Source organism: Schistocerca piceifrons, chromosome 4, assembly GCF_021461385.2.
Source record: "Schistocerca piceifrons isolate TAMUIC-IGC-003096 chromosome 4, iqSchPice1.1, whole genome shotgun sequence".
NCBI classification, from domain to species: domain Eukaryota; kingdom Metazoa; phylum Arthropoda; class Insecta; order Orthoptera; family Acrididae; genus Schistocerca; species Schistocerca piceifrons.
The window spans coordinates 818991537-819010052 of NC_060141.1; the positions used below are offsets into that span (position 1 = coordinate 818991537).

Here is an 18516-nt window from a genome sequence, read left to right on the forward strand (position 1 = left end):
CCATATCTCCTGACCTCAGTGCACTGTTTACTTATGACCGACATGTGAACCCCAGTGTCGACTAATAATCTACATAGTTTACATTAATAGTGCCTGGTAACCAACAGCTTGCCTTTACACATGCTCTAATAGCATGGAATTTTAATGGGAACACCTGGCGGTGGTTCTGGGGTTCCCATTCCTGTTCACAGATCCCTGTTTGCAAATTTCCCAGTATTGCTACACTTACCATATGTATGGACCACCCTCTGACAATTTGTACACTGTAGTTGGTGACAGTTTTTCGCTATGTGTCCCTGTTGATCAGCCGGCCGGTGTGGCCGAGCAGTTCTAGGTGCTTCAGTCTGGAACTGTGCGACCGCTACGGTCACAGGTTCGAATCCTGCCTCGGGCATGGATGTGTATGATGTCCTTAGGTTAGTTATGCTTAAATAGTTCTAAGTTCTAGGGGACTGATGCCCTCAGATGTTGAGACCCATAGTGCTCAGAGCCATTTGAACCATTTTGAACCCTGTTGATTGCATCTGAAGCAATGAATCCCTGTGGAAAATGCATTTTTTTCTTTCTTTGCACCTCATTCCTGCATTAGTTAAATTCTGTGGAAATTCAGCCCTAACATGGTACAATGCTTTGGGTGGCAATCCTCGCAAAAAGTATCTAAGGTCCTATTCTCTGCTTCTTGTAAAATATACTTATTGGCTTAATCACTGCCTGACAGTTGGTAAGTGTTACTAGTAACTTTTTGCACTCTATGCACAAAGCTTTCTATTGTTTCGTTGTGCCTTTTGGAGATGGTGTTCAGTTGCTCCCTACAGAAATGGCAATTGTTTTGCTTTTTAATTCACTCTTTCAAAACAAAAAACTCACATGGAGGTGATAATATTTCAAGTGAAGCACCAAAAATCTGTTCTTCACATATACACGACGTATTCAGACACATTTGCAATACATCACAGTCACACAGGCAATATTTACAGACAGAATGAAATATGTTATTACCTGTCGTCTTTACAATAAATACAGGGTGTCCCATTTATCTTGACCGCCCTAAATAACTGTTTGTCCAGATGCAAATTCTAAAATTTTTCAAACAAATGTTCTTTAGCCATCAGGGGGACATCAATCAGCATGATTTCCTTCATTGTAGCTTTTTTTTTTTTTTTTTTTTTTTTTTACAAAGATATGAACAAAGGTATGACATTTTTAAATGGCACCCTACTTTTTTTTTTTTCGGCAATTCATTTCCTCTCCTAAAGACCTATTCAAAAATGTATCACAGTGTACCATTCACTCAAACACAACATTGACTTTGAGTCTGGCATCACAAACTCATCCACTTGCTGGAGTTGTTAGAAAGCAAATGAAAACTAAGTAAAAACATAACACAAAATTGACTTCGACTTCCTGTACCATTGTCCAGGAGGAGAACATTCAGCGGCGCTCAGAGTGGTGACCCTGGGCACCAATGCACTGGTGCACTCGTTGAATGAAAGAATTATTTACTGGTTCCAGTGCTGCCTGCTGAAGAGACTTACAAGCGAGCATGATACGTTCCTGCATGTCCTCTGGAGTTGTTGTAATATTGCGATAGACATCTTTAATGCATCCCCAAAGAAAAAAGTCCAGGGGATTTAAATCAGGAGACCTAGCAGGCCAAGTGACTGTTCCTCTTCAACCAATCCATCTGGCGGTATACATTTGGTTCAGAACACGACATGCATCCAAGGCATTATGTGCTGGACTTCCATCGTGTTGATACCACATAAGCATTCTGGTTCTTAGCGGCACTTCATCCAGAAGAGGAGGAAGAATTCATCTGAGGAAGTTGGCATACACTATCCCATTTAAACTACCACTGATGAAGTAAAGACCAATAATTGTAGTACCAAGCAGCCCACAGCAGATGTTAACTCTCCACTGGTGCTGGTGTTACACCTGTCTAAGCCATCGTGGGTTGTCGCTGGGCCAAGAATGCATATTCCTTGTATTTACGTGTCCTTTGTTTGAGAAGGAACATTCATCGGTAAATAGAACATTGGAGAAGAAGTTCGGCTTTGCTAGTATTTGCTGCTGTGCCCACTGACAGAACTGTACACAGTTCTGGAAATCATTACCAGGCAATTCTTGATGTAGGTGTACAGGGTAAGGATGGAATCGGTGACATATAAGAATACGATGTACACTGGTTTTAGGAATGCCAATCTCGTGTTCAATCTCTTGTATGCTCACACTTGGATCCATAGCAACGAAAGCGAGAACAATAACTTTGGCAGCTTTGTCTGTGTGAGTGCTACAACAATTGCATTGTCATGGGTTGCAACTTCATGTTTCCTGAAGTGTCGAAAAAAAATGAGAAAACATCCATTGGGAAGATGTGTTCTTGTCAGGATATCTGTCTCTGTACAATTCCGCTGCCTGCGTAGCATTTCGCCTACCTTCAACAACAACAACAATAAAAGAAACGTTATATCAATGCAGTTTGTTGGAAGGACAGCCTTTACTGTATGCCTACTCTGCACAACAGTATTTAAAAGGACTAAACTACTGTACTAAATGTACCCGTACATAAGAAAACAGTATTGCAATTACTGTTCTGCTAACTTACATTCCCCATAGATGAGTAGCATTTCTACCTTCTCTTTGTTGCTGTACATTCTACTCACACAACTCTTCAACTGATGATGGTTGATGGAATGATGGGTGTGGATTCTACTTTTTTGAATAGGTCTTTAGGAGAGGAAATGAATTACCAAATAAAAAATACAGGGTGCCATTTAGAAAAGTCATACCGTTGTTCATATCTTCGTAAAAAACAAAGCTACAACAAGAGCAATCATGCTGATTGACGTCCCTCTGACGGCTAAAGAACATTTGCTTGAAACATTTCGTAATTTGTATGTGGACAAACAGTTATTTAGAGTGGTCAAGATAAATGGGACACCTTGTATAGTAAGACAGATATTAATATTTACAAACCAGTCTCACTATTTACCTCCTTCACAAAGGTAGCAAAACATTATTTATGGAAGAACTTTAACATACCCCTCTCATAAGAAGATTATTTGAAAGGGTCTCTCCACAGAACATTCAACTTCTCAATTTGCTGGTCACATTATTCTTTCGGTTACAAATTATTTTTTCCTGGGGAAAGAAAACAACATGTCTTTGCTAGCCAGTTCTTTGAATTAAATTATGATTTTTTAGATGTATAAAACATTCTGAGGTGCCCCCCAACACATGATACAACATGTCCCCAAATGTGGACCTTGTGTTCAAGTGGGTACAGCATAAGTCAAAAAGTCAAAGTATTTTATTTGATTTTATTTCACCAAAATACATAAATTATACAAAGTTTACTTAATGATTATATACATAAACTATCATTTTACATTTGTGAAGAATGATAATCAAAGAAACAAGTTTTTTCTAACCAGACATAAGTGAATCAATAACAGTACAAGAGAAGGAAAGTTGCTACTCACCATATAGCGGAGATGCTGAGCCGCGATAGGCACAATAAAAAGATTCACACAATCATAGCTTTCAGCCATTAAGGCCTTTGTCAGGAGTAGACACACATATGGGAGTGGCGACTGGGTGGGAGTAAGGAGGAGGCTGGGGCAGGGAGGGGGAGGAATAGTGTGGTGGGAGTGGCGGACAGTGAAGTGTTGTAGTTTAGACAGAGGGTAGGAGAGAAGGTGCGGAAGGGGAGGGGGTAAGTAGCGGAAAGGAGAGAAATAAAATTAAAAGACTAGGTGTGGTGGTGAAATGACGACTGTGTAGTGCTGGAATGGGAACAGGGAGGGGGCTGGTTGGGTGAGGACAGTGACTAACGAAGTTTGGAGCCATGAGGGTTACGGGAACGTAGGATGTATTGCAGGGAAAGTTCCCACCTGTGCAATTCAGAAAAGCTGGTGTTGGTGGGAAGGATCCATATGGCACAGGCTGTGAAGCAGTCATTGAGATGAGGGGTATCATATTTGGCAACGTGTTGAGCTACAGTGTGATCCACTTATTTTATTGTGCCTATCGCGGCTCAGCATCTCCGCTATTTGATGAGTAGCAACTTTCCTTCTCTCATATTGTTACATTCCATCCTGGATTTTCCATTGTCAGACATAAGTGAATGTTACATTTTACACAATAAAAATTGGTTTTGCCTTTGCAACCCGGTTTCTTGCACCTGTAAAATGATTTTTTGTCACTGACCACTGGAAGATGCCTAGCATTGTCCAAACAAACTTCAGCTTCCGGCTGAACTTCCACATTGGCTTGTTTTGAAGTACTTGAACTCTCAGTAGTGGGACGCCCCTCTTCCTGGCAGCTGGCTTATCTATTTTTGTTAAGTACTTTGGACACACTTGCCCTAAAGTGAAGCAAATCAAGGGTCTTAATTTTAAGAGCACCTAATTCTGATGCATTTTTCTTGTACTCAGTCCATGCATTTACACATGCAATATCTATTGCATGAGCAAATATGTGAAGTGTCCACTTTCGCAGTCTGATGAGTGTGCAATAAACTGTGATCAGAAAACCCGTCTTGTTGATCCCTCCCATTTGTGGACTGTAAATTTGAATAACTTCTGGCCAGTCGATTTCAACATACTTCTTTTCAGTTTTATTCCACATTTTACTCACATCTTTGTTTCCAATTCCCACATAATTCAACACCATTTCAATTGGCTTACTGTCATACACTTTTGTTACTATAACTTCTCCATCTTCACTTATCAGTTCCTCAGCACAGCCTTTATCACATTACTTCGTGTCTTTGTCACACAAAAATGCTAGATTCTTGAAGTGATTTTGGTGCACCGTACATATTGCATACATATTCTTATGTCTCAAGTACTGCAGAAGACTATACTTCAAGAAATAATTATAAAAAATTAGAATCACATTTGTTTCATTGGTTCTTTCTGCTAATTTCACCACTACTGATGCACCAAGAGCAAAAATTTTTAACATTGCTGGATCAACATCATGTCGTCAAACATTGATATAATATAAAATCAAACATTTGACCACTTGTTCTACAGAGTGCAAATATTTTTATTCCCCATGGTTTTGGTTTGCTCTTTACATACTGTTTTACATTCAGTGATCCCTTGAAACATATCATTTGTTCATTGACACTAAGATGTTCTTCTGTTGATAAACTCAGCAACCATTCCTTATGGAATTGTATATTGGTCTGACTTTCCAAAATCGATTTATTTCTTTTATTTCTCTCCTTTTCACTACTTACCCCCTCCCGCCTCCGCACCTTCTCTCCTGCCCTCCATCTAAACTGCAACTCTTCACTGTCTGCCACCCCCCCCCCCCCCTCATACTATCCCTCTTCCTTTCCTCCACAGCCTCCTCCTTACCACCACCCAGTCGACACTCCCATCATGCACTAGTGCTGCTGTTCGCAGTGCGGTTTCAGCTCTCTGAGACTGCAGATGTGAGTGCAAGTTGCATTTATCTGAGTGTGTGTGTGTGTGTGTGTGTGTGTGTGTGTGTGTGTGTGTGTGTGTGCGTGCGTGTATGTGTGTGCGTGCGTGTATGTGTGTCTACTGCTGACAAAGGCCTTAATGGCTGAAAGCGTTCATTGTGTGAATCTTTTTGGTGTGCCTATTGTGACTCAGCATCTCCGCTATATGGTGAGTAGCAACTTTCCTTCTCTGGTATTGTTACTCTCCTTTCCGTAGATATTCTCACTCCCATTTCCCACTGTGTTATTGGGCGCCCTCTAGGTCTTTTTCCATCCTCCTTTAGTCCTTCCATAATTTTGGGGAGTCTCTGCCCATGCATCCTCTTAACATGCCCGTACCATCTTAATCTCTTTTCTTCAATTTCTTCTCTCATACTCTCCTGTTTAAGGTCCTATTTACATTCCTTACTCTGTACATTCTTGTTTTTCCCTTAACTGCTTTGAGAAATTTCATTTCCCCTGCTTGCAGCCTGCTCCAGTCCCTTTCTGTCATTGTCCATGTTTCTCCTCCATAGATAACAATAGGGAGGTAATAACTCTTATACATAAGGAGTTTTGCTTTTTCTGAAACTTCCTTATTCCAAATCAGGTGTTTTATTGTTTGGTAGACTGTGGCTCTATTCTGTAACCTCCTATTACTTTCGTTGGTTATTCTTCCATCACTAGATATTCCACCCTCTAAATAAGTGAAACTGTCTACCATTTTGAGGGGCTCTCCATTCAAAGTAATATTTCCATTGATCCCTTTGTCTCTTCCAAATACCATTACTTCACTCTTACCTTTACTTATTTTTAATCCATACTTTTCCATTACTTCCTTCCATGCATCAAGTTGTAACTGTACCTCTACCTCTTTATCACCTCATATTACCAATCATCTGCAAAAATCATCTTTTTGTATTTTTCTTTTACTATATCTTTAACTGCCCTATTCATTCCCTCCATCACAACACTAAAAAGTGCAGGAGATAAAATACTTCCTTGTTTAAGGCCTTGTCTTATTTCGAAGTATTCATTGTTCCCTAATGGTGTTCTAATTCTACATTTGTGTCCTCTGTACATTGTCTTTATTACAGTAATGTATCCATCTTCTATATCTATCTTCTTCATTTCTTCCCAGAGTCTTTCCCTGTTAACTGAGTCATATGCCTTTTCTATGTCTATAAAAACCGTTATCACCCTTTTGTTATACTCCAAATGTTTTTCCATCAATTGACGGATAGAAAATATCAGGTCGATCGTGTTTCTTCCTTTCGTAAACACATGCTGTTCTTCACTCGGCTTCTTGTCTATCTTTTCACTTATTCGATTTAGCAACAATAGTATTTTTAGCAAATCACAGTTTGGGTTTCAGAAGGGTTCCTCTATAAGAATGCCATTTACACATTCAGTTACCAGATTTCCAAACATTAAATAATAAAATAGCACTGGTTGGTATTTTCTGCACCCACTCCAATGCATTTTACTGTGTGAATCATAATATTCACCTACATAAGTTAACATTTTATGGGCTTGATGGTATAGCCAAACAATGGATAACATCATATCTAACCAAAAGAATGAAGAAGGTTGTACTTAGTAATTCAAGCAATATAGCCTGTGACATAGTTCTGACTTGGGAGAAATCATCTATGGAGTTCCCCAAGGTTCAATCTTTAGCCCACTACTGTTCCTCATACATGTAAATGATCTTCCATCTAGTATACAACAAGCAGAATTAGTTCTTTTAGCAGATACAGCATACATACAGAAATAGAAACAGAGGTAAACAATGTTCTTAAAAGTATCATTGACTAGTTTTCTGCAAATGGTCTCATCCTGAATTTTAAAAAGATGCAAGATATTCAGTTCTGCATACCTAGAGGTATTACACCAGTGACAAGTGTAACTTCAAAATTCTTAGGAGTCCACATTGATGAGAATTTAAATTGAAAAAAAAAAAAAAAAAAAACACATTCTGCAAGTCCTAAAACAACTTAGTTCAGCTACATTTGCACTTGAATAATTGCGAATCTTGGTGAGAGACAAATCAATAAGCTGACAACTGTGACATATTTTCATTCAATAATGTCACATGGAACAATGTTCTGGGGTAACTCATCCTTAAGAAAGAAAGTCTTCATTGTGCAAAAACGTTCTGTGAGAATATGTGATGCTCACACACAATCAGCTTGTAGACATCTCTTTGAGGAGTTCAGCATTTTGACTTCAGCTTCATGCTATATTTATTTCCTCATGAAGTTTGTTGTGAATAATCCATTACAGTTTAAGTAGAAAATGAGGTACATAATTCATTATATACACATACTAATGTGCTTTATATGTCCGGGCCAATCTTGCAGATTTTCAGACAAATGCCGACTTAAATAACGACAATATCCAAAATAGCACAGCACTCTGTACTCAGCGAACAAAAAGAACACACACACACACACACAAAGGCATGTGATTCATATTGGTACAAAACTCTACAACAGACTGCTAGCCAACATCAGAAAATTAGAAGATGAAAACAGATTTAAAGTAGAATTTAAAGAATTTCTACTTGAACAATGTTTTTACTCAGTAAACGACTATTTAGGCCAATAAACAATTCTGATGTTGTTTATATTAACGCAAAACTGAAAACAATGTCTTTCATCCCCTAAAGTTTCTATTAATTTTGTATATCTGATGAACAACTGTTGAGTTTATTGAATTAATGTAGTGAATATAAGGGATTTCTGTTGCCTTAGGGCAAACAGATTATGCAGTTATAATACTGTTAATATACATGTAGAAAAAGTTTGTGTCTTGTATGACCAAGTATTATTATTTGTACATTTTTGTACAATTTTGTATGTATTATTCTAGGTACTACTTAATGTAAAATTTTGTATGTTCCTTTTCCATAAATTGTTTCACATAAATTTACATCTACTTTTGGATAACATCCATACAATATTTATTGTCTATAGATGGATAAATAAATAAATAAAAAATACAATACAATAACAGAAGGAAGAATGACATTCATTACTATGTATTAAAGATGTCTTTAGCACAAAAAGCGGTGCACCATGATGAAAAAAAAATTTTTGATCATTTACCCAGTGATATGAAATGTATGACAGACAGCAAAGTAAAACTTGATTGCGGAGAAAATTTCTGCTTGAAAACATGAGAACTCGTATCCCATAGAAGAATTTCTGTTATTGTAATCTGTAAAAGGTGGTTGGTAGGAATTACAAACTCACATCTGTAAATCGTTTTTTTCTTTTTGTTAAATAAATTAGAAATGTTCAGAATGTAACCGTAGTACAAATTAATTTGTGTTGTGAATGTATAATGACTGTCATGCAAAATTATATGGAACAATTTACTAACTAACTTATTGTGTAATAGTTTGATTTGGCGTGGAGAACCATTAAAGAATCATGTACATGTTCTTTGCAGTGCAATATTTTTCAGTGTGAAAGTGTACATAGTTGTAAAACTGGCTAATTCCCTATCATAACAGTATTGCATGGTATACTATTTTCTTTGTATAATTTGCAATTCTAGCTTTACAAAATTCATGCACCACTTGTGAAAGACCTAAAACTAAAACGAATCACTTAGAAAATAACAGAGCACAGGTACTGTGTAAGTATGGTTTTGTCTTTTGCACAATTTGTAGGAACACAGAGAATATGTAATATTTTAAGTTTTTTCAAAGCTCACTTTATATCATCAAACTAAATTTGTTGTTCATAGAGTTGCTTGAAGTGTTAAAAATTTTCTCGTGTGTAGATTGCTATCTGTCAGAAGACATTGGTTCAATCTTATGGTCATGTCCTTCATCAGGGATATACTGGTGATATTATACTGAGCTCTGCTATTTAAAATCATGCCACCCTATTCTTGGTGTGCTTATATGTCCATGATGTAACAAAGCAAGTTGGGATGATTTTACTTCCCCTCTTCTTTTGCCATCTGCCTTCTTAAAACTCCTTTTATTCATTTTGACTAATTACCATTAACATAAGCGAGTATAATCTGCATTTTCATAAAACAGAAAGGTTGGCCCTTAGTTTTTAAAGAATATAACATCAGATCTAATTTCATGCTTAGTTTTATGTATGTAATTGATTTTCTAATTTATTTCAGCAATTCCTAGTTAATACTTTCATTACAAGGTGAAATCAGTAATTGTTTCGTGACTTAAATTCTGTTGTTGACTTATAAACAAGTATAACTTCTGTAATAAGTATGGAGGAGCAACGTTTGGAGGAACAACTAATTGTATTCTTAAAGGATCTGTTTGGCTCTATTTGAAAACATGTTAGCAAAGCCAGCCCTTAATTAATTCCAGAATAATTAACAGTTTTGTCGACAGTATTGTTTGCCTAACTATATATCTTAATTTCATGGTTTAAACAAATAACTCGGCTTAATCCTTGTAGTAAAAAAAAAAAAAAAAAGAAATTGTTGTATTTAGTTAATTTAATGAGTTATGTTTTAATTGTGATTTCTGTAAATTAAACATCAAGCAAAGTGTAGTTTGAGGGCCTATTATTGTAATGATATGTAAGGGCCAGATTTTTGGTCATGAGGCAGTCAGTCCACAGCCAAGTTTCAGACAAGAAATCTGTATTGGTTAGATCAACAACAATGCATCCCTGAAATAAGTGTAGCACAATTAGGCCATGTGTTAAAACAATGACAGTGTCTGTCCCATACATACATTATTATTCTACAAGAACTGAGAGCCAGGTGGTTAGGCTGTTACTGCTCATAGATGTTCAACAGAAAACTATTGTAGCAATATGTGGATGTTCGCCTGCAACCTATTAATAAGGCTTATCGAAAGTTAAACAGTAGTGCACTGGCCAAATAACTGTGTAATATTGGGGGGTTGTGGACAGTGAAAAGTAAAGAACTGTAAAACACAACCATGTATCTGCTGTCCACATCATTTACAGTAGTCAGTGTCCAAATTACAAACCCCATTTTCCAGCCAGTGCAGTACGTCGACACCAAGGACAATCAACAAAGAGATGAAGCAGGCGAACATCACATTGTACATGCATAACTTGAGCTCATGCGCTTCTGCTGCAACTCTTTACCTCCGGAAGGTAGATGAGGAAGTTTGGAACCTTCTAAGTGTATGAAGATACCTTTGGAATGTAGATGAGGAAATGTGGAAACTTCTAAGTCTATGAAGGAAACCCGCTGTACTGCTTGTAAATCTCAAAGGCTTTGATACTTTGGAGCAGTTCTGCTAGGGAGGGGTCTATCTTGTGTTACACCTGTTATTGTTCATCTTGGTCTGGTGCTAAATAGACCTTAACCTCTCCAGTTAATGATTCAACATAGTATTTGCTGTACATGCACTTGAAATGACAATATAACACAAGCTGCATAAGATTATGTGTCTGCTGTTTTGTGCTGGAGGAACTCCAGTCTAGCAGCTACAAAATGGATTTTGTTATAAAAAGGTCAGATAGATGAGTACAGATTCTCTTTGATGGGAGGGTGGAGGGTCTGTTAATGGCCTTTGCTTCTAATAATATAGATGAGGATTTAAAATGAGTACTGCTGCTGCTGGTCAGTGATTTGACTTGCCAGAAACTGTCAATAATTTCTGGGAGATATTCCATTCAAATGGCAGAAATGATAGAAAAGGGGTAGTTGGAAGTCACTGTGAAGTATTCTATGATGGATTTCAGGAGGTGCAGTGCTAATGATGTCTGCTGCTGTTTTAGGTCCATTTACTATTTAATGTCTTCCATGTTTTTCAAGCAGAAGTTCACCGGGTGTGACTTGATCAGTATACAGCACGCTTTGTATCTTCAAATATGCAAATGTTCGACCTCACAAGTCTGTCATTGCCATTATTGTAGATGGCGCTCAAAGTTTATTACCGTATAGTGAATAGCATTTTATTTGTCTCATAACATACAATTTCTAATCATATGATTAGTGTATAGGAGACACGTTAAAAAAATGTATAACACAACATAGGCCTAATTGGTACAAAGAATTTTAACATTAATATTGTGGTGTCACCACCAGACACCACACTTGCTAGATGGTAGCCTTTAAATCAGCCGCAGTCCATCGGTATACGTCGGAACCGTGTGTCGCCACTATCACTGATTGCAGACCGAATGCCGCCACACGGCAGGTGTAGTCTAGAGAGACTCCCTAGCACTCGCCCCAGTTGTACAGCCGACTTTGCTAGTGATGGTTCACTGCCTACATACGCTCTCATTTGCAGAGACGTGAACTCCTCAACAGTGTAGTAGCAGCGTTTGCAAGTATATCATATAGCTTTGTTTTCAGTGTCTCTAGGTTCATAGTCGGAACATTCTTTCTTTTTAGCTTGTTATGAATTTTCATTGCCATATACTGGGGAGACTGCGCATATAGGTTTAAGCGATGAGTGGGAAGCATAAAATTGTCTTTGTTTCTCATGTTATATGTGTGATTGAAACAGTTTTCCTCGAATAAATTTAAATTGCTGTGTAGAAAGATGATACTATCATAGATGTATAAGAAGGGAACTGTTAATAACTGTTGCTGTTCAAAGAGTGGGCGACATGATGTCCTTGGATGGGCAGTACACATGTTCCTTATTATTCTTTTCTGTAACTTTAGTATGCGCAATGTTTTCCTCGAATAAATTTAAATTGCTGTGTAGAAAGATGATACTGTCATAGATGTATAAGAAGGGAACTGTTAATAACTGTTGCTGTTCAAAGAGTGGGCGACATGATGTCCTTGGATGGGCAGTACACATGTTCCTTATTATTCTTTTCTGTAACTTTAGTATGCGCAATGTATTGCTTGAATTTCCCCCAAAAATAATACCATACCTTACAACTGATTGAAAGTACCTGTGGTATGCAATTTTCCTTGTATTCATGTCTGTTGCCCCAGCTAATATTTGCATAGCAAATGCAAAGTTACATAATTTGTTTAACAGGTAGTCAACATGTTTATTCCAATTTAAATTTTTATCTAGGTTTAACCCTAAAAACTTCACAGAATCCACTTCTTCTATATCCTGATTTTTATGAGTTATTTTAATTTCTTGGGGCTTTGACTGTTTTCTTCTGAATTGGACCATGTGGGTTTTGGGGATGTTCAGTCTTAATCCATTCAGTTGGAACCATGTTTCTAGTTTGTTCATTCTGTTTGTTATGTAGAGAGGGATGTTTTCTGGCTCCTGGTTTTCAATTAATACAGATGTGTCATCTGCAAATAAAATCAATGGAGCATTTATATTGTTCGGTAAATCATTAACATAGAACAAAAACAAAATAGGTCCTAGAATTGAGCCTGGAGGGACACCTTGGGCTACTGTTTTTCCATTTTGAATAGTAATTTGTTGTATTTGATGAGACAATCTTTCTTTGTTTCCTATTTGATAAGTATGAAGTAAGCCAATTTAGAACATTACCATTGATCCCATACTTGTCAAGCTTATAGACGAGCAGTGCATGATTTACAGAGTCAAGGCTTTTGTGAGATCACAAAAGATTCCTGCAACTTTATTATTGTTGTCTAATGATGTGCTGATATTGTCGATAAACTTGTTAATTGCATCAATAGTACTTTTGCCATGCTGGAAATCGAATTGGCTTTCCGTAATAATATCATATTTCTCCATAAAATTTCGAATCTGCGTAGCAGCAGCATATTCAAAGATTTTTTATAGGACTGGAAGGAGGGAGATGGGACGATAATTCCCCATATCCTCTCTTGACCCCTTTTTGAGCAACGGTTTTACTTCTGCATACTTCAGCACCTCTGGGAATCTTCCTTGTTCAAAGGATTGGTTTATTACTTTAGATAGTGGGTATCCTATTACTTTACACACAAAAAAGACATTGTAGTTGCACTGATTGTAAAAATTATTCATTTTAACTATTACAATTTCGGCTTTTTGGCTCAGATGCGACGACATGTGCTTGACAGAAATTTTTTAGAGTATTTTGCAGTTTACCACTTGATAATTTTTATTAAGCCAAAGCAACAGTAGTGAAGAGTAATGATTTTTACAGTCAATTGCAACTGACGCCTTTTAAAAAGTTTTAGGTGACTGTGAAACCCAACCATGAGAAGTTAATCACATAAATCTTTGGTACACATACATCAAATAACTTTGAAATTACAAACATGGAAATAGATTCTCATAAATTGACCGTAACCTATGACAGACAAACCATGAGAATAAAACCTAACAGTCCAAGGAATCACACAGTTTCTCCCATAAGGCACCCGGAGATCAGTATGCAGTGATAGAATATGTAAACACTGAAGTGACTTACAGCAGGCTGCAGCTAGCCTTTCATCAGTACAGGTAGCTGCCTCACATGATACACTGTTCTGCATCTCATGCTACGTGGCACACAGTGTACGCTCATGATGTTGTAGTCTTTAGAAAGATCAATGATGTATTTTCAGTACTAGTGTCCTGTGCATCTACAAAAGAAACCATAGATGAAGAGCTTTAGATAACATATTATATCTCCAAGACTAAAGACAATATTAGATTCAACATGTAAGAAGAATGGAATTTTTCACATTGCAATGATGAAATTCTAAATTATTTGAAAGGATAATGATGATAATTTTTTGTTTGCGGGAAACTACTTTAAAATTTGTGTGTTTCTTCTATGTTTCCTTATAATATTCTATTGCCAGTAATTAAAATAGAAGTTTTCATGTAGATAGGAAACTACTGTGCAGAATTGGCTTCGCTGCAGCCACATTTGTATACTGACAGCCTCTTCCAGAAGAAAAGACGGAGACAGAAGATGATGAGGAAGGAGCAGGTGACAAAAGGATGGATCTTATGGAACTTCAGTACTACTTTGAGCAAGCAGGGGCAGGATTATCAAAAAATGAAGTGTTCTGCACATCAGCAGCACTTTACAACTTGGGTCAACGAGAAATCATAAAGAAGTACAGGTACTATTAATCTTTAACTGTTTTACTGAAATTCTGTAAAATTGTTATTCACTTGTGTGAACTTCTATTTTTGTAGCATCTAACAAATTACAACAACTTTCAAGATCCTTTCAGAGTTTCCTGGTATACATATTTTTTTATGTTTTTTTAAAGGTCACATTGATTGTACCTTACCCATACATATATTATATGTGTGATAAGTTTCTCCATAATTATCACATGCATCCATTAACATATTTACCAGTGTTTATCAAGCAGTCTCTTGATCATATTGTGGCATCTTAGTGTGCCACTAAAGATTCCCAACCATTTTTTTTAAATTTACATAAAAAGTTGCTGACTTTCACAATGTCTGTAGAAATTTTGTTTATTATTGTGATGATCATAGTGTTCTAAGATAAGGCAAGCAACGAGAAACATTTTCAGCTGGATAGAATTAACACATACAGCGGAAAGAAAATGGAAGATGGTTCTTAAAATCAAAGAGATAAGGTAAAAAAGGTAATCCAACAATGTGTGAACTAAAGAAGCAGTTTATTTGTCTACACATCAAAGCACTCATCACGTGTGACCAACTATTCCCACCTAGGTTTGAGAGCCAGCCTGTCTGATTTACTCTCTCTCACACAAACCCAGAAACATCTTTCATGCCCTTAAAATACCTTGTCCCAATCACACTCTTCACACTCACAACATTTTCATTGGCCTATCTTCTAGCGGCCTGACACTTGCAGATTTTATGGTCCTCTCAAATGTCCCAATATTTGGCCCCAAATTCAGATTTAACCACGATGGACTTGTCGAGAACCTCTATCATATACCTGTTCTTTTCAATAGAAACATTTCTTCACCACCCATCTGTCTGAAAACAGCCACACCAAAGCATACATTGAAAATTACTTACCCTCTTGCAACCTCCATCTATTTGTGTTCCTTCCCCACCCCTCTTTCCTCACAGCTACATCTCAGTTTGTTGTTGTTGTCTTCAGACTGAAGACTGATGTGATGTAGCTATCCATACTTCTCCATCCTATTAGATTAAATTAGATGAACCCTTCATTCCACAGACTCACATTAAGGAGAGCCTCGTGGATGTGGAACATGTCAGATTTTTATTTTGTGTGATATTAATAAAAATAATACAGTAATAATAATAATAATAATAATAATACATCAATAAAATGGTTCTGTTTAGAAATTTTTCAGTGCGGTAGAAGGAGTTGGCCAAAAGTAAGTTGTTCAGGTTCCTCTCAAACTTGCTGGTGTAAATATGTCTATTCGCTCATCAGTCAAACTCTCATGTGTGACAAAATACTGACAGACTTCAACTGCTAATAACTAAGAGGCTAATAATGCATAAACAGTGGTTGAGCCCACAATGGATAGATCATGTTTGCACGTGTTTGTCATACGGTATCTGTTTTGCCTGTGATGTCATTGTACCAGTGTAGGAAAATGCGGGTGATTTTTATGATTTAGCATTTATATAGACTGAAGACCACAACAACAACATAGGGCATTGATTGAGGTGTCATTGTCAGAAGCATGTGGACTACTGCTAAGCCCAAAGTGGAGAGAAAATGAAAATGTCAGACTATACATGGAAATTAGTATGAAACTGAAAGTGACGAAATAATAAACAATTTCATGTCATATGACTTTGGTGTGGCAGGGGCAGGGGTAAAATACAGGGAGCGAAAGTCTATTTACAATTTGTACAGAAACCAGATGGCAGTTATTAGAGTCGAGGGGCAAGAAAGGAAAGCAGTGGTTAGGAAGGGAGTGAGACAGGGTTGTAGCCTCACCCCAATGTTATTCAATCTGTATATTGAGCAAGCAGTGAAGGAAACAAAAGAAAAATTCGGAGTTGGAATAAAAATCCATGGAGAAGAAATAAAAACTTTGAGGTTCACCGATGTCATTGTAATTCTGCCAGAGACAGCAAAGGACCTGCAAGAGCAGCTGAACGGAATGGACAGTGTCTTGAAAGGAGGATTTAAGATGAACATCAACAAAAGCAAAATGAGGATAATGGAATGTAGTCAAATTAAATCAGGTGATGCTGAGGGAATTACATTAGGAAATGATACGCTTAAAGTAGTAAAGGAGTTTTGCTATTTGGGGAGCAAAATAACTGATGATGGTTGAAGTAAAGAGGATTTAAAATGTAGACTGGCAATGACAAGGAAAGCATTTCTGAAGAAGAGAAATTTGTTGACATCGAGTATAGATTTAAGTGTCAGGAAGTCATTTCTGAAAGTATTTGTATGGAGTGTAGCCATGTATGGAAGTGAATCATGGATGATATGTAGTTTGGACAAGAAGAGAATAGAAGCTTTCAAAATGTGGTACTACAGAAAAATGCTGAAGATTAGATGGGTAGATCACATAACTAATGAGGAGGCATTGAATAGAATTCGGGAGAAGAGGAGTTTGTGGCACAACTTGACTAGAAGAAGGTATCGGTTGGTAGGATATGTTCTGAGGCATCAGGGGATGACGAATTTAGTATTGGAGGGCAGCATGAAGGGTAAAAATCGTAGAGAAAAACCAAGAGATGAATACACTAAGCAGATTCAGAAGGATGTGGGTTGCAGTAGGTACTGGGAGATGAAGAAGCTTGCACAGGATGGGGTAGCATGGAGAGCTGCATCAAACCAGTCTCAGGACTGAAGACCACAACAACAACAATATGACTTTGAAATATGCTTGGAACTATATAAAACCTAAGTCAGGGGAAAGTTCACTTCAAAAGGAGTCTAAAAAGCCTAAACAATCCAGTGCCAAGCAAATGTAGAGCTATGGCAGTGTCAAAAATGAAATGAAAAAATGACCCAAAGTTATTACATGTCGACCCAATGGGTATAGAGTTCCCAGCAACAGTTGAGACATCTACGAACCATGTAGAGGTGTTGCTTGAAACAAATACAGAAAACAAAGATAATATAGGCATAAATGGTGAAGTGACAGCACCAGATGAATACCACAACCACTAAGTTTTGTGGACACATCAGGCATCTTGGAGCATACATTGATGGAAGGTGCTATGGACGACAGTGATGTTACTGTTAATTAAATTACATATTAATATGAAACACTTTTTATGATTTTATCCTGGCTTTGTCACAACAAATCCATGGTGCAGATCTGAATTATGCACACAGGAGTTTTTATTGTTGCTGGTAAGTTGTTGGTAAAGTGTGTTAATAGACAAGTTTTGGAAGTACAGCATTTAAGTTTCTAGTATTGACCATTCTTGTTTCTAGTATTGATTTTGTGAACTGAGCTGTTTATTGGGAAAAGGAATATACCGTTTACAATAAATAACAGAACACAGCATGTCATTCTCAATGGAGAGAAGTCTTCCGAAGTAAGATTGATTTCAGGTGTGCCACAGGGGAGTGTTGTAGGACCGTTGCTATTCACAATATACATAAATGACCTTGTGGATGACATCGGAAGTTCACTGAGGCTTTTTGCGGATGATGCTGTGGTATATCGAGAGGTTCTAACATCGGAAAATTGTACTGAAATGCAGGAGGATCTGCAGCGAATTGACGCATGGTGCAGGGAATGGCAATTGAATCTCAATGTAGACAAGTTTAATGTGCTGTGAATACATAGAAAGATAGATTCCTTATCATTTAGCTACAATATAGAAGGTCAGCAACTGGAAGCAGTTGATTCCATAAATTATCTGGGAGTATGCATTAGGAGTGATTTAAAATGGAATGATCATATAAAGTTGATCGTTCATTGGTAAAGCAGATGCCAGACTGAGATTCATTGGAAGAATCCTAAGGAAATGCAATCTGAAAACAAAGGAAGTAGGTTACAGTACGCTTGTTCGCCCCATGCTCGAATACTGCTCAGCAGTGTGGGATCCATACCAGATAGGGTTGATAGAAGAGATGGAAAAGATCCAACAGAGAGCATCGCGCTTCGTTACAGGATCATTTAGTAATCGCGAAAGCATTACGGAGAAGATAGATAAACTCCAGTGGAAGACTCTGCAGGAGAGACGCTCAGTAGCTTGGTACCGGCTTTTGTTGAAGTTTCTAGAACATACCTTCACAGGAGAGTCAAGCAGTATATTGCTC

At 37.4% G+C, this 18516-nt stretch overlaps 1 protein-coding gene across 1 annotated transcript in view; it reads left to right on the top strand.

Annotated features, from left to right (window-relative positions):
- LOC124796223 (radial spoke head protein 4 homolog A) overlaps positions 1–18516 on the top strand; it is a 335434-nt gene that overhangs the window by 52890 nt on the left and 264028 nt on the right. Inside the window, exon 2 of the mRNA XM_047260315.1 lies at positions 14232–14416. Within this exon, the coding sequence (XP_047116271.1) occupies positions 14232–14416 (185 nt within the window). The remainder of the gene's footprint in view (positions 1–14231; positions 14417–18516) is intronic.